The sequence below is a fragment of the Oncorhynchus gorbuscha genome, linkage group LG05 (genome assembly GCF_021184085.1).
Source record: "Oncorhynchus gorbuscha isolate QuinsamMale2020 ecotype Even-year linkage group LG05, OgorEven_v1.0, whole genome shotgun sequence".
NCBI classification, from domain to species: domain Eukaryota; kingdom Metazoa; phylum Chordata; class Actinopteri; order Salmoniformes; family Salmonidae; genus Oncorhynchus; species Oncorhynchus gorbuscha.
In genome coordinates, this window is record NC_060177.1 from 17937743 (window position 1) to 17964893 (window position 27151).

Genomic DNA, 27151 nt, shown 5'->3' on the forward strand with positions numbered 1-27151 from the left:
ATGAAAATAACTTTTTATTACTGTGTTGTGAGTGCTAAAATGTGCCAAAAAACTGTCAGTGAGTTTCATTTCATATTCATTTAAGGCCAAAAGGATGCATAAATACAATATATTGTTTCTGTCTTGTGACAGCACAGGCACCTCAACAGTGAGGGTTGAACATCCCTCATACAGGTGGCGGGTCTAGGTTTCAGAAGGCACCATTTTGAGGGCTTGAGACCTGCGTAGGTGAGAGAGGAAGTGTTTTCCAAGGAGTATGAAATGCTTTTCTAGTTAAGGAGAGAAAGATGGGAGTATTTGATTTCACCGGGAACAGAGGGTGTGTGGGGAGTGGAGGGGATATCATATGACCCTGAATGTGAGTGTGTCTCTCTCCAACAAACTTTCCAGACAGGAGTAGACAGGTCTGACACAGACAGACACATGGGCATATTGGGTGGGATTTTCCTTTACTATTTTCCATATATATCAGACAGCCACAAAATAAATACATACTGAATTTGTCAAAAGGGGCAAAAGTAGCCTGGTTCCAGACAATAGCAGGAGCTTTCCTTCAGACAGCAACACACTACCATTTCCATTCCATCAACACTGGCCATACTGACTGAATGTTCTTGGTCTTGGTCTATTACTAGAATCTCAATCTACATCCCGAGTGAAACATTATTCCCTATTTAGTGCACTACGTCTGACCATGGTCCATAAGGCACTATATAGGGAATTTATGACTTTCTGTTTGAAATATTGAGTGTTGTGTCTGCAGTGGGGTATAACTCTCAACCCCCTGTCCTGTGCTGTATGGTCTAACTCTCAACCCCCTGTCCTGTGAAGGAAATGGTCTAACTCTCAACCCCCTGTCCTGTGCTGTGTGGTCTAACTCTCAACCCCCTGTCCTGTGCTGTGTGGTCTAACTCTCAACCCCCTGTCCTGTGCTGTGTGGTCTAACTCTCAACCCCCTGTCCTGTGCTGTGTGGTCTAACTCTCAACCCCCTGTCCTGTGCTGTATGGTCTAACTCTCAACCTCCTGTTCTGTGCTGTGTGATCTAACTCTCAACCTCCTGTCCTGTGCTGTGTGGTCTAACTCTCAACCCCCTGTCCTGTGCTGTGTGGTCTAACTCTCAACCCCCTGTCCTGTGCTGTGTGGTCTAACTCTCAACCCCCTGTCCTGTGCTGTGTGGTCTAACTCTCAACCTCCTGTCCTGTGCTGTGTGGTCTAACTCTCAACCCCCTGTCCTGTGCTGTGTGGTCTAACTCTCAACCCCCTGTCCTGTGCTGTGTGGTCTAACTCTCAACCCCCTGTCCTGTGCTGTGTGGTCTAACTCTCAACCCCCTGTCCTGTGCTGTGTGGTCTAACTCTCAACCCCCTGTCCTGTGCTGTGTGGTCTAACTCTCAACCCCCTGTCCTGTGCTGTGTGGTCTAACTCTCAACCCCCTGTCCTGTGCTGTGTGTAGATCCTGGATGAGGTGGAGAGGCGGAGGGGGATCTCTGCAGCCCTGGTCTACCCCTTCATGAGGAGTCTGATGGAGTCACCCTTCCCAGCGCCGGGGAAGACCATCAAAGTCAAGACCTTCCTGCCTGGAGCAGGGAATGAGGTTGGAGACACATCAGCCCTTGGTTGCTAAGGTTCCATCAAATAAGGATGATGCATGAAGATAATGCGATGTATGCTTAATTGAGCATGACCTGTGACCTCTGTGAATGTATGACTGGTTGTGACCAAAGTTGTGACCCCAGGTGGTGTTCTTCTCCCCAGGTCATTGAGCTGAGGCGGCCCATGGACTCCAGACTAGAGCATGTAGACTTTGACAGTCTCTTCAGCTGCCTGAGCGTGCGTCAGGTGGTGCAGGTCTTCGCCTCCCTGCTGCTGGAGCGCAGAGTCATCTTTGTGGCTGATAAACTCAGGTGAGCAGCAAGACTCTTATTGTTAGTAACCCTTCTAGTAATAAGTAAAGATGGAGAGAGAACTGAATCACCTACTCATGGGAAGCTGTCCCTGACTAATGGTCATGCCCTGTTAGAGGCAGGTGGGGGTTGTTGAAACTTGTAGTTGTTAGATGATGGTTACTTGTGCCAAGTGAAATGCTCAATAATACCTTTAGTGGCAGTGTTTTGATAAGGTAGTTCTGAAACGCTAAGGGCTGTTGTCATTGTTAGATAATGATTGAAACTACAGTATTTACAGAGGAATCTGATACGTAGAGCTCTCAACGCCTGCTCATATTGTAGTGTAAGGTTATCGCCTGACAAAGATCTTAACCCTCCAACATTAGGCTATAAATAGTAAAAATAGTTCCTAGAATACTTCATCCTTGTCACACATGGTGGCTAGGAGTGAGATCAATTGCTGTCTAGGATTAAGGTGTATGTTAGCAATAATATCCCTTCTCAGTTATCTCTGAAGTCCACTGTCTTTTTCTGCAGTGAATCCACCTACCCCATTACAATAACATCTGCCTTACATGAGAGGGATTTTATCTCAAGCTCTTGTACAATTTCCCTTTTCTGTTTACGTTCACACAGAGGCCTGACTGTTTTTCTCAGACCCACATTGCTGAGCTCAGGGATCCTCTATCTGTATCTTTCTGGACATGTGTCAGTCTGTATACAGTACAGACTGACTATGGTACCGTCATCATAACACTGTTTCACATGTCTTGGTGCATTTCCTCTCACAGAGATGACATATCCTGAACTTTAAAGAAGGACTAACTTCGAAGAGAGAATTTACTTGTATAACAGTTCCAATAGTGGGGATTGCCCTGCCACTCTGCCAGTGCACTCTGGCTCACCCTAACTATTGATGGCAGATTGAATTCCTCAGTCGAGCTGCTTGCCATTCACCCAATCTGCACAGCAAATAGCAGCCTTCTACTGTGGGTTTGTCAGTTGGTGCTTAACTGGTTAAGCATGCGGGGACAGGGTTAGAGCTGTTAAATGAATCGGTGTCGCCATCTCAGACCGCACCTACCACTATGGAGTAATGAAACTCTCCCTGCATGGACTCACAACTGATGTGGTTCCAGAAATGGGTCATCTCTCTGCCGGAGGCCACTGTCCAACCACGGCAGGCAGGGTGGGGTGGGGCCGATAACATGGAGCTAGGGGTCTCCAAGGAGCCAGAGTCCCACCAGGCAGCAATCTGCCCCTGGCTATAGGACAGCACTCTGGGCTGAGGGGCTCTGTTAGAGGGGGGCAGTTTGTGTTGAACGGTAATCTCTACACATCAGAGGACAGTTTAAACAAACATCAGTGGGGGCAGTGACTGTGAGGGGAAGGAATGTACTTCCTGTGTGCAGCGACTCTCCCCTCTGATCTATGGCTTCACTGTCACTGTGTGACTGATGGCGCCATGTTCCCTCCCTGGTCCCTGCCTGGCCTGTTTACGACAGCCCTCTCTCCACCCAGGGGGACTCAGAGAAAGCTGTTTCTGTCGTCACTCTGCCGTTTGAGACAACGACTCCCGGGTACATGTCAGTTTGCACATCACCCACAGATTGTTAATCAGTCACCCATGTCTAAGGAATCTTGTGAACAAGAGCAAAGACTTGAGAGCTGTATCGAATAGTCTGTGTCTGAGGTACTGTTAGTGAACAACACTGAAAATCAGCACCATGAGTCTTGACAGACTACAGTACCACAGACTACAGTACTACAGACTACAGCCCTGCTCAATGTTAGAACTTCATTGAAAACCATATACTACTACTTCATAAAACCTGCTTTGTATCAACACAATGACATACTTCGCCATTCTGGTCTTATTCAGGTGCTGAATAAAGACAAAACAATAAGTTTTCATTGTGGATTAACATCACAAACCAACCAGTCCTTTCTGTGTGTGTCTAACTGGACTTAGTCTCCAGGGCTCACACCCAGAACCACAACAGATAGAGCTCTAGCTGCCAGAGTGCCCCAGAACACGGACCAGACCCCCTGTGTCTCAGTTCCCATTGAAAACAGGATTCAAGGAGTCACTCTGGGCGTCATTGGGCCGTGTTGGGGAGAAGGGAGAGACCCTCCACTGACTTCCCTGGTAAAAGGGTCTGGTCCCGCGGGACACCAAGAACACAATCCAATCCCAGAAATCCCTTCCATCACAACATGATGTATGTCTGGGTGTAATGAATATCTAATCGGAGAAGGATCTGAGGGAGGGAAAACACCAAACAGGCCATGTTAGGGAATGTGTCTCCACTGGGTTGTACTGTTGTAATATTTTATATATAAGTATTCTTCTTTAAACCAGGTGGTTCGAGCCCTGAATTCTGATTGGCTGAATGCTGGGGTATATCAGACTGTATACTATGGGTATGACAAAAAAAAACTATTTACTGGTCTAATTCCGTAGGTAAACAGTTTATAATAGCAATAGGACACCTCGGAGGTTTGTGGTATATGGCCAATATACCACGGCTAAGGGCTGTATCCAGGCACTCTGCATTGCATCGTGCATAAGAACAGCTCTTAGCCTTGGTGTATTAGCCATATGCCACACCTCCTCTGGCCTAATTGCTTAAATATACACAAGACTATGTAATTAGCCTATTAACCGATAAGAGTCTAAGCCCTGTCCCAACCGGGGGGCAAGTTTCACCTTTTCACAGAGGGGTCGTATTAGTGTGCAGCACTAACTGTTCGGACGCTACAGACAGAAGTTGGCAGATCGGCTGTACCAACTTCAGACGAGTCCCAAGATGCTTGTGGGAGTCATAGAGAAAACCGGAGTACACCATCATGTTCGTGAGAGTCTCATCTTTCCACGGAGGGGTTTGTAGCCCAAACCGTTCAGACGATTTTGTGAGAAGACCAGATGTCTAATTTTAAGGATCTTTCATGGCCTGAAAACCCCCTGCTCTAGCTCTGTCACCTTTCATTGCAGATGCTGAAGTGCAACATAGACGGATGCGGTGGATTGAGACGCATACAAATGCAAAAAAACAGTGATCTCTAGATTAAACTTTTGTATGTTTTTTATTGTTAGTATTATGCTAATTTAATTTAGCTTATTAGACATAGACCTTAGGGTTTTTAAATGTTTATCTGATTCCATTTGATATTATGGTCAAATTATGTGCAATCAAGTATTATGTGTTTTTATTTTATTTCATCTTTATTTCATCTTTATTTAACTAGGCAAGTCAGTTAAGAACAAATTCTTATTTACAATGACGGCCTAGGAACAGTGGGTTAACTGCCTTGTTCAGGGGCAGAACAACAGATGTTTACATTGTCAGCTCCGAGATTCAATCTTAGCCGACTAAGATCAAGAAATGGTCATGACAAGTGAATATCTAAACATGTATGCTAATTATTTATTAATAAGACAATGCCTAAGGCTCGGCATTGCCTTGGGCCATTTGCCATGCGGCGAGTAAATAAGGGCCGAGCCTATGGCGTTAAATGGACTGTTGCATTAACCCTTTATTTGTACTGTAGGCTGTGTATGACTTGTTTAAGAGGTCACAACGGGTCGTTTGCCAAAAGCAAGCGTCTTTGTATTTATCAGAATGAAAACATGGAGGTTGTTTCCGATTACTGAAGTGCTTTAATAAGTCAATGTTTCTATTGTATTTGCTGAGCGGCCCACAGTAGAACATACAGGGGATTGGGAGGAAGGTAGTGTGTGTATGAGTGGGAGAAAGATGGAGGGTAAGAGAGGGAGAAACAGGGAGAAAGAAAGAGCGGGGGTGTAGAGCGAGAGCAAAAGACCGCCTCTGAAAGCTTTTCTCATGGTCATGGTGAATTAATCAGGCTCTTGTTTTCTGAGAGGGAGAAGGAAGGCTGTTTTCTGGGAGGGTAGAAGGAAGGCTGTTTTCTGAGGGGGAGAAGGAAGGCTGTTTTCTGAGGGGGAGAAGGAAGGCTGTTTTCTGAGGGGGAGAAGGAAGGCTGTTTTGTTCTGAGGGGGAGAAGGAAGGCTGTTTTCTGAGGGGGAGAAGGAAGGCTGTTTTCTGAGGGGGAGAAGGAAGGCTGTTTTCTGAGGGGAGAAGGAAGGCTGTTTTCTGAGGGGGAGAAGGAAGGCTGTTTTCTGAGGGGAGAAGGAAGGCTGTTTTCTGAGGGGAGAAGGAAGGCTGTTTTCTGAGGGGAGAAGGAAGGCTGTTTTCTGATAGCTGTTTTCTGTACCTCGTTTCCCCTTACACCGCTCCCTGTGACATCAGAAAACTTCAAACTAACACATGGTAGTCACCAGATGTATTGCATTTTTATTAGTTTAAAATCCTCCTTTCAAACCCCATTCATAATCTTCTTCTACCACCTGTTGAAATGACTGGGGTTTGCATTAGATTCAGGTAGAGCCCATTGCTCCAGACTCCAGTCTCCAGCAGCAGCCATATAATATGATGTGTGTCTGTAACCCCAGTCTGTTAAAGTGAGCCACTGTAGGTAGCTACAGTGCACCACTCTAATCTGGGAACAAGCTGTACAGTTTATTTAGTCCCTTATTACTCCTGAACACTGTTGTATCACACAGAGCAATGCTGTCACCGCACCTAACAACCTGCAACAACTTAACACTTTCCCCGTGTGTATTTCTAACGCCCAAAGGTGGAGTGGATGAACACAGTGGAAACATACTGTATCTAAAATGTTGCTGTGAGACTGAAGAGGGAAACTCAGAAGATGGAAAACAGAGGCCAAGCATCTGACTTTCCCATAATTATTCTTATTCTTATTATATATACACACACACTGCAATGCTGCCCACAAGAAGCATTGGAATCAATAGGCTAAAATAGGACCATGAGTAGGGTTGCCCAAGAGAAGCCTGGTCTTACTGTTCAACAGCTTCCACTACAACTGTTCATACCAGGGAGTCCAAGCCTAGGCTGTGATGGGGACTTGAGATCCTTATGGAGAGGAAGTGGGGAAAAGACTATGTGAATACTAAACATTCTACTAGATGCACTAATGAGCAGTATGGACACTTTCATTCATCATTCTCACCATTTCTTAATTTGAGCTGGATCCTAATAAAAGCGATCAAAGTTATACTTTTTTACTCCCTTTTTCTCCCCAATTTCGTCATATCCAATTGGTAGTTACAGTCTTGTCTCATCTCTGCAACTCCCATATGGACTCGGGAGAGGCGAAGGTTGAGAGCCATGCATCCTCTGAAACACAATCCAACCAAGCCTTATTGCTTCTTGATACAATTCCCGCTTAACCCGGAAGCCAGCCACATCAATGTGTCAGAGGGAACACCGCACACCTGGCGAACGCGTCAGCGTGCACTGCGCTCGGCCCGCCACAGCAGTCGCTAGAGCGCCATGGGACAAGAACATCCCTGCCTGCCAGACCGTCCCCTAACCCGGACAACGCTGGGCCAATTGTGCGCCGTCCCATGGGTCTCCCGGTCGCGGCAGGCTGCGACATAGCCTGGACTCGAAACCAGAATCTCTAGTGGCATAGCTAGCACTGCGATGCAGTGCCTTAGACCACTGCGCCACTCAGGAGGCCCTAAAACAATCAAAGTTCATTTGAGGCCCTGCTTCATGTGAAAAAGTAGATTTTTCCCCCTGATATTCGAGTTGGTTTAGGTTTGCGCAACGTTGCAACCTATGTTTGATACCAACGTGTGGCTGTGGCTGTGTGAGAAGCGCACCTGTGTCTCTCACAGAACTGGAACGAGATTCACTTTCTATGATCTCTCTCCCTCTCTGCTCTGATAGACATGAATGAGCCTGCAACGCTGATTTCTCCAGTGTTGCACTTCATCATTTATTTCCTTATAGAATCATAGCCATGCAAAGGGTTCTGGAGGAGCTGCATCACCCCTGATACATTTGCCAAAGTTATAGAGTTACTGCTGTCTGTTCAGAAAGAAATGAAATAATTCAGAATAGCCTAGTACACCATGGGAAAGCCTGTAATTTAGCCACAGAAGATCAGTAGCTTATTTTAACAAATTATCTAGCTATGGATTGTGTGTGGCTAATTACAAGGCATAGCCTAAATCTGTCAGTGAACAGCATGCAGATAAAATAGGCAATATTTCAAATACAATCGTGGGAAAACATAAGGTGGAAAGCAAATGGCTCCTGCTTGAAAAGAGAAGACTCTAATGTGTTTACTGTAGGCTACCAACATTTTTGATCAACTTCCAAATGTTTTTTACAAAGTAAAACAAGAGAGAGAGAGAGGCTTTTGGCACGAATCAGCTGTGATTGGGCTGCACATGATTGGGTGAGTCAGTGAAACTGGAAAGCATTTTTAGGACTATCATTTGCTCCTCATATTGTAGCACACAATATGTGTGTCTCCACACAACTATGCCTAGACTATTGATGGATTTAAGACAAGGTCGTTTTTATTGATCTCAGTGTGTCAGTGTCAAAGTATACTGTCATTTTGACCATTTGTACGGTATTTTAAAAAATTCTGCTAAAGTCTCCAGTCATGTAAAATGATGCAGAATTGCATGAAATGCGTTTATAAAAGGCAACAATTTTTCCCGGACCCTAGGTTACTAAAAATGTTCTCCATGTGTGCCTCTGCTCTACTTCTCTATGCCACTAAGCAAATGCAATGACATGTATGCAGTGCTTTATTAAAGGGGATTTTTCTCTCATGCGTTCTGGTACATCAGAGCTCCCCAGGTTATCCCCCTCTCGCCCTCACCTTTTTGGTCCGGCACCTCCCGATTTACAAATTAAGCACCGATTCTCACCCAGAAAAATATGTATGTGCTTCAGTATGAGGAGCTGTTAGTCAACAGCTGTACTGATGCTCCTGCCAGGGCCTGTGGTTGTCCTGGGCTGAAATGGGCCCGTCTGGGCTCGTGGACCGTGCTGCTGACACTGGGACTCTCCATCCTGCACCTGTGGGTCTGACAGAGTAAGCCTCTCTATCCTGAGAGTTTCCTGGGAATCTGCATGGTCAGCCACAGACAGACCCAGGACAACCATTCCTGATCTGACATGCTTATGTAACCCCAAGTGCAAAATATCACAAAGCAAAGTTAGAATCCTCTAAACTTAAGTGGATAGTTGTGCGGGTGCTGATATGGTTTTGTTATGACCTGGTCTGTAAAGGTCTGCCATTCCTTTCTGCTTTAGAGTATGTCCCAAATAGAACCCCTTTCCATATGTAGTACACTACTGCCCATATTTGCTCTGGTCAAAAGTTATGCAATATACACTGCTCAAAAAAATAAAGGAAACACTAAAATAACACATCCTAGATCTGAATGAATGAAATATTTTTATTAAATACTTTTTTATTGTCATAGTTGAATGTGCTGACAACAAAATCACACAAAAATTATCAATGGAAATCAAATTTATCAACCCATGGAGGTCTGGATTTGGAGTCACACTCAAAATTAAAGTTGAAAACCACACTACAGGCTGATCCAACTTTGATGTCATGTCCTTAAAACAAGTCAAAATGAGGCTCAGTAGTGTGTGTGGCCTCCACGTGCCTGTATGACCTCCCTACAACGCCTTGGCATGCTCCTGATGAGGTGGCGGATGGTCTCCTGAGGGATCTCCTCCCAGACCTGGACTAAAGCATCCGCCAACTCCTGGACAGTCTGTGGTGCAACGTGGTGTTGGTGGATGGAGCGAGACATGATGTCCCAGATATGCTCAATTGGATTCAGGTCTGGGGAACGGGCGGGCCAGTCCATAGCATCAATGCCTTCCTCTTGCAGGAACTGCTGACACACTCCAGCCACATGAGGTCTAGCATTGTCTTGCATTAGGAGGAACCCAGGGCCAACCGCACCTTAGGCATCTCGGTACCTAATGGTAGTCAGGCTACCTCTGGTGAGCACATGGAGGGCTGTGCGGCCCCTCAAAGAAATGCCACCCCACACCATGACTGACCCACCGCCAAACCGGTCATGCTGGAGGATGTTGCAGGCAGCAGAACATTCTCCACGGCGTCTCCAGACTCTGTCACGTCTGTCACGTGCTCAGTGTGAACCTGCTTTCATCTGTGAAGAGCACAGGGCGCCAGTGGCGAATTTGCCAATCTTGGTGTTCTCTGGCAAATGCCAAACATCCTGCACGGTGTTGGGCTGTAAGCACAACCCCCACCTGTGGACGTCGGGCCCTCATACCACCCTCATGGAGTCTGTTTCTGACCGTTTGAGCAGACACGTGCACATTTGTGGCCTGCTGGAGGTCATTTTGCAGGGCTCTGGCAGTGCTCCTCCTGCTCCTCCTTGCACAAAGGCGGAGGTAGCGGCCCTGCTGCTGGGTTGTTGCCCTCCTACACGTCTCCTGATGTACTGGCCTGTCTCCTGGTAGTGCCTCCATGCTCTGGACACTACGCTGACAGACACAGCAAACCTTCTTGCCACAGCTCGCATTGATGTGCCATCCTGGATGAGCTGCACTACCTGAGCCACTTGTGTGGGTTGTAGACTCCGTCTCATGCTACCACTAGAGTGAAAGCACCGCCAGCATTCAAAAGTGACCAAAACATCAGCCAGGAAGCATAGGAACTGAGAAGTGGTCTGTGGTCACCACCTGCAGAACCACTCCTTTATTGGGGGTGTCTTGCTAATTGCCTATAATTTCCACCTGTTGTCTATTCTATTTGCACAACAGCATGTGACATTTATTGTCAGTGTTGCTTCCTAAGTGGACAGTTTGATTTCACAGAAGTGTGATTGACTTGGAGTTACATTGTGTTGTTTAAGTGTTCCTGTAAGGGTTTTCCTGTGGTGAAGGAGAAGCGGACCAAAATGCAGCGTGGTGGTTATTCATGTTCTTTAATAAAGGAACTAGACATGAAATAACTAACAAAACAAGAAATGTGCGAAAACCTAAACAGTCCTATCTGGTGCAAACACAGAGACAGGAACAATCACCCACAAACACACAGTGAAACCCAGGCTACCTAAATATGGTTCCCAATCAGAGACAATGACTAACACCTGCCTCTGATTGAGAACCATATCAGGCCAGACATAGAAATAGACAAACAAGACATCCAACATAGAATGCCTCAGGCTGTCTCAGCCTCCAGTATTTATGCTGCAGTAGTTTATGTGTCGGGGGGCTAGGGTCAGTTTGTTATATCTGGAGTACCTCTCCTGTCCTATTCGGTGTCCTGTGTGAATCTAAGTGTGCGTTCTCTAATTCTCTCCTTCGCTCTTTCTTTCTCTCTCTCGGAGGACCTGAGCCCTAGGACCATGCCCCAGGACTACCTGACATGATGACTCCTTGCTGTCCCCAGTCCACCTGACCGTGCTGCTACTCCAGTTTCAACTGTTCTGCCTTATTATTATACGACCATGCTGGTCATTTATGAACATTTGAACATCTTGGCCATGTTCTGTTATAATCTCCACCCGGCACAGCCAGAAGAGGACTGGCCACCCCACATAGCCTGGTTCCTCTTAAGGTTTCTTCCTAGGTTTTGGCCTTTCTAGGGAGTTTTTCCTAGCCACCGTGCTTCTACACCTGCATTGCTTGCTGTTTGGGGTTTTAGGCTGGGTTTCTGTACAGCACTTTGAGATATCAGCTGATGTATGAAGGGCTATATAAATAAATTTGGTTTGATTTGATTTGAATGCCCACTCAGATCACACCCTGACCAACCAAAGCATAGAAACATATAAAGCAAACTATGGTCAGGGTGTGACAGTTCCCTTTATTTTTTTGAGCAGTGTATAAGGAATAGTGTGCCATTTGGCATGCACCCTTAGAGAGTTGACTGGCAGATGTGGGCAAGATGGTGTTTTTATTGCAAGTTCATCATTTCCCATGAGTGTTTCCCTCAGGACTGAGTGTGTAAGTGATACTCATGGTATCAGTCCTCTCCTCTGCAGCGCTTGCTCTGTCTTGCCTGTGGCTGAGGTTCTGAGAGCTGCACCCCATCACTCCCTGGTGGAACATGTCAAACCCCGGAGACTGGATCTGTTCAAAAGGATCAGCTCCTTCTGCAAATACAACTCAGACAGTGAAACTGAGACTGCTTTCTGCTCCATGTTATGATGGGTGAATAAGAAACCTGAACAGACCATGGGGCTGCAGTTGTTGAGCCATGTAGCTACTGGTCTCGCTTTACAGTGTTCATTAACTATAATAACTTGCCATTATACTCATAGCTCTATTTACAGTAAACTGTACCAAAACAAGATAAAGGTTCTGTCAAGGAGAGGCTGTATGCACATCAATATTGACGTTGTGATAGAGCATGGACACTTATATGTAGTGGGAGTACTGTGTGTTTGGTAGGATGTGCCCCCTGCTGTTGAAGAGAACTATAGACAACATTCCTTATTAACAGTGCATTCATCTTCAGTGGCGTGTTTGATCCCCACTGATTTAGAGTTGTGGTATCTGTGTGTTTCTGATGGGCCTCATGGTTTATTTCCTCTCTCTATCTGTGTGTACATGGACTGTATGGAGTGCAGGGGGACAGAGGGGAGGAGGGTTGGCCACTGTCAACAAACTTGGGACCGTGAGAAAGACGACATACTATTTGTGATTTTGTGTTAAGCCACAGCTGTCAGAATTCACCAGCGGTAAGGGTGCTGTTTTGGGTAATATCAAATGGATTCAAATGTTAAACTATTGTAACACACCCAACCCATCTGAGGGTGAGGGAGTGGACCTACTGTGTGTGTTGCCACAGTGGCAGTGCCTAGTGTAATCAGCCTGCCAGATGTTTATAGAGCAGGTCTTAGCTGTGGGCTGTGTAGTTAAGGGTGTTACACTGTCAGTGGAAGAGGTGGAAACGTAACAGATTAAAGCTTTTGAATGGTTGCAATGGGTGAACCTGTCTGCTGCTCCCAGTGCTGTAAAGTACTTTAGTAAAAATACTTTAAAGTACTACTTAATAGTTAGAGTTTTTGTACCTTACTTTACTATTTATATTTTGGACAACTTTTACTTTTACAGTTACATTTTCCCTGACACCCAAAAGTACTCGTTACATTTTGAATGTTTACCAGGACAGGAAAATGGTCCAATTCACGCACTTCAAGAGAACATCCCTGGTCATCCCTACTGTCTCTGAACTGGTGAACTCACTGAACACATGCTTTGTTTATAAATTATGTGTTGGAGTGTGCCCCTGGCTATCTGTAAATTGAAAACAAGAAAATAAATGGTGCCTTCTGGTTTGCTTAATATAAGTCATTTTAAATTACTTATACTTTTGATACTTAATTACTTAAGTATATTTTAGAAATTACATTTAGGAATGAATGCCCATTTACATTTGCTTCTTAACACAGTGTGCATCCAACCCGGAAGCCAGCAGCACCAATGTGTCGGAGGAAACACCTGGCAACCTTGGTTAGCGTGCACTGCGCCCGGCCCACCACAGGAGTCGCTGGTGCGTGATGAGACCGGCCATGCCCTCCCTAACCCGGACAACATTAGGCCAATTGTGCGTCGCCCCACGGACCTCCCGGTCACGACAGAGCCTGGGCGCGAACCCAGGGTCTCTGGTGGCACAGCTAGTGCTGCAGTACAGCGCCCTTAACCACTGCGCCACCCGGGAGGCCCACTTGAGTCATTTTCTATTAACTTATCTTTCAAGTGTGACATTTGGGTATTTTTCCCGCTACTGGCTGCTCCAATGTGAAGTCTTGTACTTGAGCTCTCTCCTGGCAGCTGAGTGTCAGGAGGAGGGATTTCTTTCTGCTCTATCCTTTCCTGTCTTTTTCTTCTTTTCATCTGTTGTTGGAGAGAAAGAACAGCTTGTTGAGAATGGATTTCAGACTGTCCCTTAGACCAACTGGAGGAAGGAACATGGTGTTAAGCCAGGGTACATAGCCACACTGGTTCGCCTCACAAATACAAAAGTAATTGTTTCAAGGAAAAGAGGATCAGGTTGTTGTTTGGTTTGGACGTTGGAAAGACTGGTTCACTTATGACGTTAAGCAATACGCTCTCATTCGACTCTCTTCTTGATATTAGAGGCAGATAATGATGAACTTTAAATCTCAATAAGCTTTTATTTTGAATTTTATAGAGGAACATGAGATTCCACATTTTTGTTGCATCTGTTTGTCGTTCTTTGTCCGCTGCTGGCTGTTGTTTTAAGAGTACTCAGTGTTCACTTCAAAACACAATCCACCACTCCCTTTCAAAGGTCAGGATAATGTGGGCAATCTGATGGAAAATCTGGCATCCCCATGTTTTCCCCTAACAATGTTCATATCTGGTTTTACTGATGGGCCCCCTGCAGTTCTGTGTTGTGAGTGATGTTGTCTGTCTCCCTCCCCGGTAGTACCCTGTCCAGCTGTATCTGATGTTGACTGTCCCCATAGAGATCTTAAAATGATTAGATATAGTGATTCTATATGTAATTCTATGGTTGTCTGTCTCCCTCTCTGCAGTACCCTGTCCAGCTGTATGCACGCGGTGGTGGCTCTGCTCTATCCCTTCTCCTGGCAGCACACCTTCATCCCCGTCCTGCCTGCCTCCATGGTGGACATTGTCTGCTGCCCCACGCCCTTCCTGGTGGGGCTCCTGTCCAGCTCACTGCCCAAACTCAAAGACCTGCCTGTGGAAGAGGTTGGTACTTCATTTTCTCCATCTCTCTCTCTCTCTGGCTTTTCATCTTTATCTCCCACTGCCTTGCTTTTCTTAGACCAGGTTTAATGTATTGGCTCTATTAATTTCCTCCTCATTCTGCACCTCTGATTGTGTTAGCTTGAGGCTACAGATTAGAGGCTATTCCACTGTCACATTCCATCTCTCCATCACGCTGGCCTGGGGAGTGGCCTTCCTGTCACTGGTCAGCAGTAAAACGCCCACAACAACCTACAGTATATTACACAGTCAATTACCCTGCTTGTTTTCATTAAACATTTACCCAATGAGGAACTTATATTTCTGGAGAGAATTGCGTAGGTATGTTGATCCTCTTGGCTGATTGGTGCAGCCATGGGACAGATTCTGAAGCATCCGGAAATACAGTAACTGGGACATCTCACGAGACAGTTATCATGGTGCTCCTCCCAACCTCCCTCAGAGACCCAGGACCACCCCTGGGTCCAGGATGAAACCACACTCTCAGGATGACTGTCACAGGCTTCTTTGAAACAATGCTGGACCTTCCAGTGATTAAGAGCATTTTTACCCTCAAACTTTTTTTCAACGTCTATTCATTCAAGCACTACATACCAGAGAGAGTTCTAAATCAGTCTCGAGTTAAATTCACAGTCACACATTGAGCAATAGCATTGTGTTTTCGAAAGGTCTGCTCAAATTTGAATTCTCTCAGAGCGCTGAGTGTAATATGACCCGTTTCCTCTGTTTTGCTTCCATGGACACTGTAGGCTCCCAGTATTCAGTATTAGAATTCAAGCCATGAGCTTCCTAGTATTGAGCTGTCAGAGTCCACACACAGTGTGAGGCCTGCTATAGCTATAATTGCCTGTTCAGTGCTGTCCAGCAGTCTCGTTGTGGTCAAAGCCTAACAGGACGTTGACCTGCAGCAGTTTTGTCACCAATTACAGAGGAAGGAGGGAAAGAAGACGTGTCTGTTTCTCTGCTCTCCCAGCTGGCCTGTTCTGCTCTGTTCTGCGGCATTCTTGGAACGGAGCGCTGATTTGCCAAGGCAGAGTGGAAAGAGGGGGAAATCACCAGAATCCGTCCTCGTTAAAGTAGCAACAACTCCTCCAGCCTCAACGTGCTGTAGTGTGGCTGACACTGACCTAAACCCCCCAGTGAATGTGGCCTTGGCAGTTGGCAGCTGCTGCAGCCTGCAGGGCCCATGCCAGGGCAGCCTCAGCCCTCAGCTCTGGGGTCCTGGCCCCAGTAGGGAGGGAGAGTGGGAGGTTCTGGCTCTCAATAAAAGCCTGGCAGGAGAAGCCATCAGGCCTCGTAAAGTCCAGCTCTCTGCTATAACACAGTTAGTCCGAGTCAGCAGCATCTGCCCTCAGCCCATGGTGTGTGTGAAATACCATCTCACACTGTCTGTCACACTTGACACAGGGCTTTTAATGGCCTGTCAACAGTATCTGTTGTCTGTTTACATCTGTCTTGATGTTGCTGATCGACTCAATTAAAATTCCCCAAGTATCCTTTGCTGCTTATAAAGATCTCATTTTAACACTGGTATAACACTTCCAACTTCTGGAAGAGCTTGTCTTTCTCTTGATGGAGAGTTTGATTTATTTGTAGAGGGCATTGGTATTCACTTTAAGCTATATGCACATGGAAGAAGCCTGGATTTGCCTGAAGATTCCTAAATGTGATCGACCACCTTGATTTGGTTTCATGTAGCAACATTTTAAATGTTTTTTCTTTTTTAAATATTGGATAACAGTAGAGCCTCAGAGGTAGAAAATGGTATATCAAACACTGCAGTTGAGGAACAATGGGAAAGTAATTCTGCTTTGAAAGTTGATAAACTTGTAACCCCATTTGTTAGAAATGTTTTGGTACACCTAATGGAGAGCTCTCCGTTCTCTATACCCATTCAGCATTGTTCACATCCTCTTAAGCCTTAGCCACACCCATCTCTTTAAGGATTCACATGTGAGGCCATGTGCTAAACAGAGTGACTAGTTTAGTAAACAACCAAAGATTTCATGACTAAAAGTGGTAACAGTACTAGCCTACACTAACAAAAAAACACTTTATCTAGTCCTTGGTCTATTTCCTAACCTGACTTTGGTGCAGGTCATGTTGTTCTTCACATTACCGTCTCTGGTAAACACACACTATATCAAACTAAATCTAAGTTTATTTGTCACATGCACAGGATAGAGAAGAAGGTGTAAACAATACAGTGAAATGGTTACTTGCATAGTAGCAATATCAAAAACACAAAGTGTCCAGATAAAAATATTTTAGAATTATTAGATGACACTTACCCGACACACTTGTCTAAATTGATGGGTCATGTGAAGGAAATGCCTTAACCTCCCCCCATCCTCATCTAGCTAAGTGGATGGGTCACTATTGTCTAGAAATACAATAGATGGCCGCAATCACCCCCAGACACACCTGGCTAACTTGATGGGTCATGTAATCATCTGGTGAAGTGGAGTCTTTTCTTTAGACATGTAGCTAGCTAAACAATGAACCGGAATAATCCCAACTCATACTACTACCAATACAAACATTTTCATAGCTGTAGTATGAATCTGCAGGTAGCTGAAGTTAACCAACTTGGTTCAATGTTAGCTAGCTAACATTAGGCTATAACTAGTAATGCAAATGGATTTGTGATTCAAATAATATTACGACACATATCATACATGTAACGTTAGATAACGAACCAGCAAGCTAACGCTCGCTAGCTAGTGAACAGTATGCTTTAACTTGCAATGAAATTACATTCTGACAATTTGAAATGTATAATATATGAAAATGTAGCTATACTCTTACCTGTATACATGGATGAATGCTTCATGGCAGTCTGGAACCATTTAACACTGTTTTGTTTGTAGGTACATCTTGTTTGGCCAGTATTGTGTCAAGTCATTCCGGTCCACACTGGCCGTGGCCTGTGCAGAAAGTAGCCCATCACTTTTTCCAACTGATCTGTTGATAACACCTGCTAAATTTAGGGCATCAATGTAGTTGAGAAAACGTTGAAAACTTTTGCAGTTCTCAATGGCTAACCTTATATCTGCGGTAGAAAGGACTATCAACACATACTGAACAGCTCAGGTTATAGACAGAAGCATGCTGCACGTCAGACCAAACCAAACTCATCTCTCGGCATGTCCAGCCCATCAATTATCTCAGCCAATCATGACTAGCAGGATGGTTCCTGTCTTTTTCCGTGGCTAAACCAACTCGGCTCATAATTTAACAATTTTATTCATATTTACAGATGGAACACAAGTTTGTTATTAAGTCACATGAACGTTCACATGTTCCAAAGGCATTTCTGCCAAAAATCGCATTTTGATAAACAATGAATGTTTATGTTCAAATGCCTCTCCTGTCAAGTAGTGATGTGTGACATATGCCTAGTTTCCTGAAATGAGTCACAAATGTGTGACTTGTTTGTTTCCTTTGCAGGCTTTGATGGTGGACTTGGGAACTGACCGCTTTCTCAGACAGGTTGGTCTCAATTCTCCAGTACCTCACCGTAAACAAAAGACCAGAATGTTTATTGTAATATAATATGGACTGATCTTTTGATATTCTTGTTTATTGTCGCTAATTAAATTGTTATGCGTGTGAATAGATGGATGATGAGGCCTCGCTGTTGCCACGGAAACTCCAGTCTGCTCTTGAGCTAGCTCTGGAGCAGAGGAATGACATCATCAATCAGGACTCTGACAGCGAGTCAGACGAAGGTGAACGAGGGACACATCGTCACTCTCTACTAAACCAGATGTTACGAGTGTGCATTAGGACAACAGAGCACTGGCCATGTTTCAACCTTGTGAACAAGAACATGTACAGCACATGTCTGGGAGCAATATACTGTCTGTGGAGTGATGAGAACTCCTGGAATGGGTGATTCACCTCACTGAATTGAAGGTTACTGGTGTTCAGAATGTAGTGTTTGTTTAATGTTACGTATGAATACACAATATCAGTTAAACATCAACTCTAAATAACTCTTGTCATTCCAACAAATGTTATAAGCTCTACTGGATTCTCAAGCACAATTCTCAAGCATAAAAAGAGTTCCACTGTAGTTTGTGTTGCTTCTTTCTAGATGTATTGAACATGTATTAAGTGTGTTTCAGTTTCAGCATCATAATACTAACCTATCCTATTTTGTCTGTTTCTGTAGAGTGTAACTCCTTGAACAGCCTGGTGTCGGAGGCCTTCATCCGTTTCTTTCTGGAAACCATCGGCCACTACTCCCTGTTCCTCACCCAGAGCGAGCGAGGAGAACGCATTTTCCAGCGCGAGGCCTTCCGCAAGTCTGTGGTCTCCAAGAGCATCCGTCGCTTCCTGGGGGTCTTCATGGAGTCCCAAATGTTCGCTGGGTTCATCCAAGACCGGGAGCTGCGGAAATGCCGGGCCAAAGGTAGAGCAAACCTACAATGACACTGTCAGTCCACCCTACACAACAGTCTGTAATGGTATGGTCCTGTCTACTCATTAAGAGATAATAACGTTACGTGTGTCCTGTCCTCCTAAAATTGATTCATTGTAGTTCATCATAACACAAATAATATGTCAACTGTAATGATTGGTAGAAATCCTCTTTAGAGGTAGGCTCTGTCACCCCTCACTTCTCACATCTGTGTTGGTAAGGCCCTCTCGTTGACAACGGTTCTAGCTGGGTATTCAGTGCCATCTCCTGGCCACATAGTGAAGGGTATTTCCCCCCATACCAAAACATGCTTTCTCTGATATACTGCACTGTAACATTACCCCACAATAGAGTGCCTTGCAGAAGTATTCATCCCCCTTTGTGTTTTTCCTATTTTGTGGCATTACAACCTGTATTTAAATAGATTTGATTTGGATTTCATGTAGTGGACATACACAAAATAGTCCAAATTGGTGAAGTGAAATGAAAAGAATAACTTAAAAAATAAAAATCATTAAAAGTGATGTGTGCATATGTATTCACCCCCTTTGCTACGAAGCCCCTAAATAAGATCTGGTGTAACCAATTACCTTCAGAAGTCACATAGTTAGGTACATAAAGTCCACCTGTGTGCATTCTAAGTGTCACATGATCTGTCACATGATCTGAGTATATATACACCTGTTCTGAAAAGCTCCAGAGTCAGCAGCACCATGAAGACCAAGGAGCGCGCCAAACAGGTCAGGGATAAAGTTGTGGAGAAGTACAGATCAGGGTTGGGTTATAATTGTTTTTAATCAGAAACTTTGAACATCCCACGGAGCACCATTAAATCCATTATTAAAAAATTTAAAGAATATGGTACCACAACAAACCTGCCAGGAGGCAACAAAGAGACCAAAGATAACCCTGAAGGAGCTGCAAAGCTCCACAGAGGAGATTGGAGTATCTGTCCATAGGACCACTTTAAGCCGTACACTCCACAGAGTTTGGCTTTATGGAAGAATGGACAGAAAAAAGCCTTTGCTTAAAGAAATGTTCCTGTCCTGCTGCTATGCATTCAAAATGTAACAAGTACTTATGGATGTCAGGTAAAATGTATGGAGTAAAGTAAATTTTCTTTAGGAATGTAGTAAAGTAAATAGTCAAATGGAAATAGTAAAGTACAAATACCCCCAAAAAAACAACTTAAGTAAAAATACTTTACAGTACTACTTAAGTACTTTACACCACTGGTAATTACCTCATGTTATTCTGCCATTTTGTTGTGTTTCTGTCAGGACTCTTTGAGCAGAGGGTGGAGCAGTACCTGGAAGAGCTACCAGACACAGAGCAGAGTGGAGTGAACAAGTTCCTCAAAGGGCTAGGTGAGTTCTCAAATAAAATAGAATCTGCACTTAAAACAAATATCTCCCCTCAACAGACCTTACCTGTCCACTTTACCGCTAGGACAAATTGTAACCTGACTTAAAATGTAGGATGACACACAGTTTTGTTCTAACAGAAGCATATTCACATTTGGCCATGATGTAGTAATGAGCACCATGTTGTCCAGGGTTCCCCAACTGGTGGAATTTGTAAGATGTTTTATTGTTGGACATAAAAGACTGTTAAAAACACCAGCAAGTCGGTTACCAGTGATCTTAATTTTGGAGCTCTGTTCCAAAGGATTCCCAGGCATTAGAAAGAGATGTGATCGTATACAAATGTAAACAATGTTCAAAATGTATTATGTTTTTGTCAAATATTATATATGTTTGGGATTTTTGCAGTCTACGAATGATTTGTAATTATGTTCCGGCCACCTAACCATCCACTCAAGAGAAAATCATTCGCAGCTGAATGTAGCTGCTGATCCCTGATGTAGTCTAAAACTGTGACTCCATCTGAGGCACTACATCATTTCCCTGACAATCACAGAGATCACATTCACAGTAAACACTGCAGATGTCAGCTCAATTGGAAAATGTCACTGAAGTATGTTGAAGGTTTACATGACGTGAACAGTTCTTACTAGCATTTTGTTTGTCTTTTAGGAAATAAAATGAAGTTTCTTCACAAAAAGAACTGAGGAAACCTGCTACTTAATAACCAAATACCGGAGCATGAAAGCTTGTTCTACTGCAAACAGAAGATCTGATACACCCAAAACTCTATTTTATTGACTTGTTCACTTGTTTGTCTATCAGAAACATCAATGAAATGTCAATGTTGTACATATTTCACTGTAAACTGGCTGTGATACCCTCCAATGTTGCTTGATTGTTAGGTGTCTGGTACCTTTTTTAATTGTGAGGTTAGTTACAGTAGGACGGTACAGAGTAAATGTGCCTTTGTTTCTGATTAACCACTGACATTAAAGCATGCTTGAGAAGAACATGATCAGACTGAGTGAATGCAAGCTGATGTATGGTGGATGTACAGTTACTATGTTTTGTAGTTTAGATCATTGTTGTCCTGTCTTTTTGCTGAATGAGAGCTGGAAATTCCACACCTGGTTGGGAGGATTTGTACATGCATTAACACATGAAGAAAATGATTGTAAATGTTTAAAACATGGATTGCTTTGTGAAGTTCAGTCATTAAACAGACTTCAAACGATTGGATTCTTTTAACTTTTTTATGTGTTACTGTTCAGAGGAAACAGAACTTAATCAGCAATTACAGGAAGCGCAGTCGTTGAACAAGGTCATTGTTCCTCTTTAGGTGGAACCCAGGTGGCTCTGTACAGACGGGTGTTAGATCACACATTTTTAAAGAAGTCAAACACTCAAAACACATTTAAGTAAGCTTCCAAGTCAGCAGAGCTGATAAAAGCATGGCAGTGACAGCCACTGGAGTGATGTGTGGGGACATAATTAGGTTATTGGTAGCTATGTGTGCCTTTTGGGATTCCACCCCACCAACTACAGTTGGGTGCTGTGGGGGACTTGTCATTGAGTTGTCAGACATGATGTCAAGTGATTTTATGTTTTGGCAAGGAATGGACCAACAATCTGGAACTGAATAATGTGAGTAACTTGTCAATTTCGGGTGCCTATAAATGCATTTGTGGGTCATGAGTATATTAGTCAATACTAGCCCAGAACATGTGTACAGAGATGTAACTGTCACTGAGTGTGTATTTGGGTAATTGACCAGTGTACAGGAAGGCCATTCAGTGAACAAGATATTTATGTTCTAGCTCTCTGTCGACGACAACCGAGGAACAGAGGGTGTCGGGATGAGACAATAGTCTCGGGACTAACAGGTTAGGTATACAGTGCATACAGAAAGTACTCAGACCCCTTGAGTTTTTCCACACTTTGTTACGTTAAAGCCTTCTAAAATGTGTCAAATTATTTCCTCAATCTACACACAATACCCCATATGACAGCAAACATTTTTTTAGACATTTTTTGAAAATGTATTAATAATACAAATGTAGTCTTATGTACATAAGTATTCAGACCCTTTGCTATGAGCATTGTAATTGTGCCTCAGGTGCATCTTGTTTCCATTGATCATCCTTGAGATGTTTCAACAACTTTATTGGAGTCCACTTGTGGTACATTCATTGGACATGATTTAGAAAGGCACACACCTGTTTATGTAAGGTCCCAAAGTTGACAGTGCATGTCAGAGCAAAATTAAGCCATGAGGCTGAAGGAATTGTCCGTAGAGCTCCGAGACAGGATTGTCTTGAGGCACAGATCTGGGGAAGGGTACCAAAACATTTCTGCAGGTTTGAAGGTACCCAAGAACACAGTGGCCTTCATCACTCTGAAATAGAAGTTGTTTGGAACCACGAAGACTCTTCCAAGAGCTGGCTGCCTGGCCGAACTGAGCAATCGGAAAAGGGCCTTTGTCCTCGTCTTGTTCCATGTATATATATTTTTATATTTTTTTTATTTGCATGTCTTTTTATATTTTTCTAAACCTCAACTTCAGAATACACTCCTGCAACCCGCCTCGCCCAATGTCGTGTGGATCTGCTTTTTTCTAAAGTATTTTTCTTTACTTTTGAACCGGAACCCCAACAGGAGCTACTAGCTAGTAGTCAGCTAACCACTGCTAGCGGTCAACAGCTAATCAGCTAACATTTTAGCTCGGAAAACTCTCACCAGTTTGCACGATGCAATTCAAACCAGAGCATACTGGACTTATTTTCACTCCATATCCCCGGATTCCTACCGCAAGCTCTGAACCTTTTCACCTGGATCATCGCAGCTCGCTAGCTGCAATCTGAATGGCTACTCCTGGCTAATGTCTCTGTCCCAAATCAAGCACCATGCTTGCCATGCTGGAGCTAGCCCATGCTAGGCCCATCTCCCATACTTATTTTGCCAATTAGCCTGGACCCCTCTTACTACACGGAGCCCTGCTTATCCATCACGACTGGACTACCGACGTAATCTTTCCGAGTTTTTTTTTCAACAGGCCCCTCCGTCGCGACGTCCCCTGAATGCCCATCTGCTAGTCTGCTAACCGCAGCCAGCTAGCTGTCTAGAGCATATTGGACTGTTAGCTGAAGAGATATATATATATATGCCATTTAGCAGACGCTTTTATCCAAAGCGACTTACAGTCATGTGTGCATACATTCTACATATGGGTGGTCCCGGGGATCGAACCCACTACCCTGGCGTTACAAGCGCCATGCTCTACCAACTGAGCTACAGAAGATCCATCGGTCAATTTATTGGGCCACCATACCTATTTTGTCAATTGGACTGGACCCCTTTACGACACCGAACCCTACTAATCCATCACGACTGGTCTGCCGACGTAACCGCACGAGGAGGCTCAACACGAGGAGGCTATAACAGAATTCTTCCATCGCGATGTCCCTCTAAGGCCCTTCTGCTAGCTTGCTATCCCCGGCCCGCTAGCTGTCTGAATCGCCGTGTCTCTAGCAAGCCTAACTACTCACTGGACCCCTATGATCACTCGGCTACGCATGCCTCTCCCTAATGTCAATATGCCTTGTCCATTGCTGTTCTGGTTAGTGATTATTGTCTTATTTAATTGTAGAGCCTTCAAGCCCTGCTCAATATGCCTTAGCTAATCCTTTAGGTCCACCTCACATATGCAGTGATATCACCTGGTTTAAATGATGTTTCTAGAGAAAATATCTCATCACTCAATGCCTAGGTTTACCTCCACTGTATTCACATCCAACCATAACTTTGTCTGTACATTATGCCTTGAATCCATTCTATCGCGCCCAGAAACCTGCTCCTTTTACTCTCTGTTCCAAACGTATTAGACGACCAGTTCTTGTAGCCTTTAGCCATACCCTTATCCTACTCCTCCTCTGTTCCTCTGGTGATGTAGAGGTTAATCCAGGCCCTGCAGTGCCTAGCTCCACTTCTAATCCCCAGGTGCTCTCATTTGTAACCGTAAAAGCCTTGATTTCATGCATGTTAACATTAGAAGCCTCCTCCCTAAGTTCGTTTTATTCACTGCTTTAGCACACTCTGCCAACCCGGATTTCCTAGCCGTGTCTGAATCCTGGCTTTGCAAGACCACCACAACCCCTGAAATTTCCATCCCTAACTATAACATTTCCGACAAGATAACACTGCCAAAGGGGGCGGAGTTGCAATCTACTACAGAGATAGCCTGCAGAGTTCTGTCTTACTATCCAGGTCTGTACCCAAACAATTCAAGCTTTTACATTTAAAAATCCACCTTTTCAGAAACAAGTTGCCGCTTGCAATAGACCACCTTCTGCCCCCAGCTGTGACCTGGACACCATATGTGAATTGTTTGCCCCCCATCTATCTTCAGAGCTCGTGCTGCTAGGTGACCTAAACTGGGACATGCTTAACACCCCGGCCATTCTATAATCTAAGCTTGATGCCCTCAATCTCTCACAAATTATCAATGAACCTACCAGGTACAACCCCCAAATCCGTAAACACGGGCACCCTCATATATATCCTCCTAACCAACTTGCCCTCCAAATACATCTCTGCTGTCTTCAACCAAGATCTCAGCGATCACTGCCTCATTGCCTGCATCCGTAATGGGTCTGCGGTCAAATGACCACCCCCATCCCTGTCAAACGCTCCCTTAAACACTTCAGCGAGCAGGATATTGACCTCATCCCATCAATAGAGGATGCCTGGTCGTTCTTTAAAAGTGCCTTCCTCACCATCTTAAATAAGCATGCCCCATTCAAGAAATGTAGAACCAGGAAAAGATATAGCCCTTGGTTCACTCCAGAGCTGACTGCCCTTGACCAGCATAAAAACATCCTGTGGGGTACTGCATTAGCATTGGATAGCCCCCGTGATATGCATTTTTTCAGGGAAGTTAGGAACCAATATACACAGGCATATATACATATACCAATATACACAGCCAATATACATATACACAGTTAGGAAAGCTAAGGATAGCTTTTTCAAACAGAAATTTGCATGCTGTAGCACAAACTCAAAAAAGTTCTGGGACACTGTAAAGTCCATGGAGAATAAGAGCACCTCCTCCCAGCTGCCCACTGCACTGAGGCTAGGAAACACTGTCACCACCGATAAATACACTATAATTGAGAATATCAATAAGCATTTTTCTACAGCTGGCCATGCTTTCCACCTGGCTACCCCTACCCCGGTCAACAGCCCTGCACCCCCACAACAACTCACCCAAGCCTCCCCCATTTCTCCTTCACCCATATCCAGATAGTTGATGTTCTAAAAGAGCTTCAAAATCTAGACCCCTACAAATCAGCCGGGCTAGACAATCTGGACCCTTTCTTTCTAAAATGATCTGCCGAAATGGTTGCAAACCCTATTACTAGCCTGTTCACCCTCTCTTTCGTATCGTGTGAGATTCCCAAAGATTGGAAGCTGCCACTGTCATCCTCCTCTTCAAAGGGGGAGACACTCTAGACCCAAACTGCTACAGACCTATATCTATCCTACCCTGCCTTTCTAAGGTCTTTGAAAGCCAAGTTAACAAACAGATTACCGACCATTTTGAATCCCACCGTACCTCCGAACCTCTGGCAGTCTCTATGGGGGTGCCACAGGGTTCAATTCTCGGGCCGACTCTCTTCTCTGTATACATCAATGATGTCGATCTTGCTGCTGGTGATTCTCTGATCCACCTCTACGCAGACGACACCATTCTGTATACTTCTGGCCCTTCTTTGGACACTGTGTTAACTAACCTCCAGACGAGTTTCAATGCCATACAACTCTCCTTCCGTGGCCTCCAACTGCTCTGAAATGCAAGTAAAACTAAATGCATGCTCTTCAACCGATCTGCCTGCCTGTCCAGCATCACTACTCTGGACGGTTCTGACTTAGAATATGTGGACAACTACATATACCTAGGTGTCTGGTTAGACTGTAAACTCTCCTTCCAGACTCACATTAAGCATCTCCAATCCAAAATTAATTCTTTAATCGGCTTCCCATTTCGCAACAAAGCGTCCTTCACTCATGCTGCCAAACATACCCTCATAAAACTGACCATCCTACCGACCCTCGATTTCAGTGATGTCATTTACAAAAAAGCCTCCAACACTCTACTCAACAAACTAGATGCAGTCTATCACAGTGTCATCCGTTTTGTCACCAAAGCCACATATACTACCCACCACTGCGACCTGTACGCTCTCGTTGGCTGGCCCTCGCTTCATACTCGTCGCCAAACCCACTGGCCCCTGGTCATCTACAAGTCTTTTCTAGGTAAATCTCAGCTCACTGGTCACCATAGCAGCATCCTCCCTTAGCACGCGCTCCAGCAGGTATATTTCACTGGTCACCGCCAAAGCCAATTCCTCCATTGGCTGCCTTTCCTTCCAGTTCTCTGCTGCCAATGACTGGATCGAACTGCAAAAACCACTGAAGGTGGAGACTCCTATCTCCCTCAATAACTTTAAGCGCCAGCTGTCAGAGCAGCTCACAGATCACTGCACCTATACATAGCCATCTGTAAATAGCCCATACAACTACCTCATCCCCGTACTGTATTTATTTATCTTGCTCCTTTGCACCCCAGTATCTCAACTTGGACATTCATCTTTTGCACATCTATCACTCCAGTGTTTAATTGCTATACTGTAATTATTTCTGCACAATGGTGTATTTATTGCCTTACCTCCCTTATCCTACCTCCTTTGCACACACTGTATATTGACCTTTTTTTACTGTATTATTGACTATGTTTTGTTTATTCCATGTGTTACTCTGTGTTGTTGTATGTGTCGAACTGCTTTGCTTTATCTTGGCC

General features: G+C 44.5%; 2 protein-coding genes across 14 annotated transcripts in view; both read left to right on the plus strand.

Moving 5' to 3' along the window:
* LOC124035602 (DENN domain-containing protein 2B-like) overlaps positions 1–21525 on the plus strand; it is an 84093-nt gene extending 62568 nt beyond the window's left edge. For all 7 annotated transcript variants that reach the window (XM_046349120.1, XM_046349124.1, XM_046349118.1 and 4 more), the window contains 8 exons: positions 1453–1593; positions 1755–1903; positions 14304–14481; positions 17950–17991; positions 18119–18230; positions 18677–18916; positions 20206–20292; positions 20962–21525. In XM_046349120.1, the coding sequence (XP_046205076.1) occupies positions 1453–1593; positions 1755–1903; positions 14304–14481; positions 17950–17991; positions 18119–18230; positions 18677–18916; positions 20206–20292; positions 20962–20996 (984 nt within the window). In that variant the 3' untranslated portion in view covers positions 20997–21525. The remainder of the gene's footprint in view (positions 1–1452; positions 1594–1754; positions 1904–14303; positions 14482–17949; positions 17992–18118; positions 18231–18676; positions 18917–20205; positions 20293–20961) is intronic.
* Positions 21526–21724: 199 nt separating this feature from the next.
* LOC124035605 (tripartite motif-containing protein 66-like) overlaps positions 21725–27151 on the plus strand; it is a 30357-nt gene continuing 24930 nt past the window's right edge. For 2 of the 7 annotated variants that reach the window (XM_046349136.1, XM_046349130.1), the window contains exon 1: positions 21725–21936. The gene's annotated coding sequence lies outside the window, so the exon portion shown is untranslated. Of the gene's footprint in view, positions 21937–22109; positions 22176–27151 lie in introns of all 7 variants that reach the window. The other 5 variants (XM_046349126.1, XM_046349129.1, XM_046349127.1 and 2 more) reach the window with 4 other exon arrangements.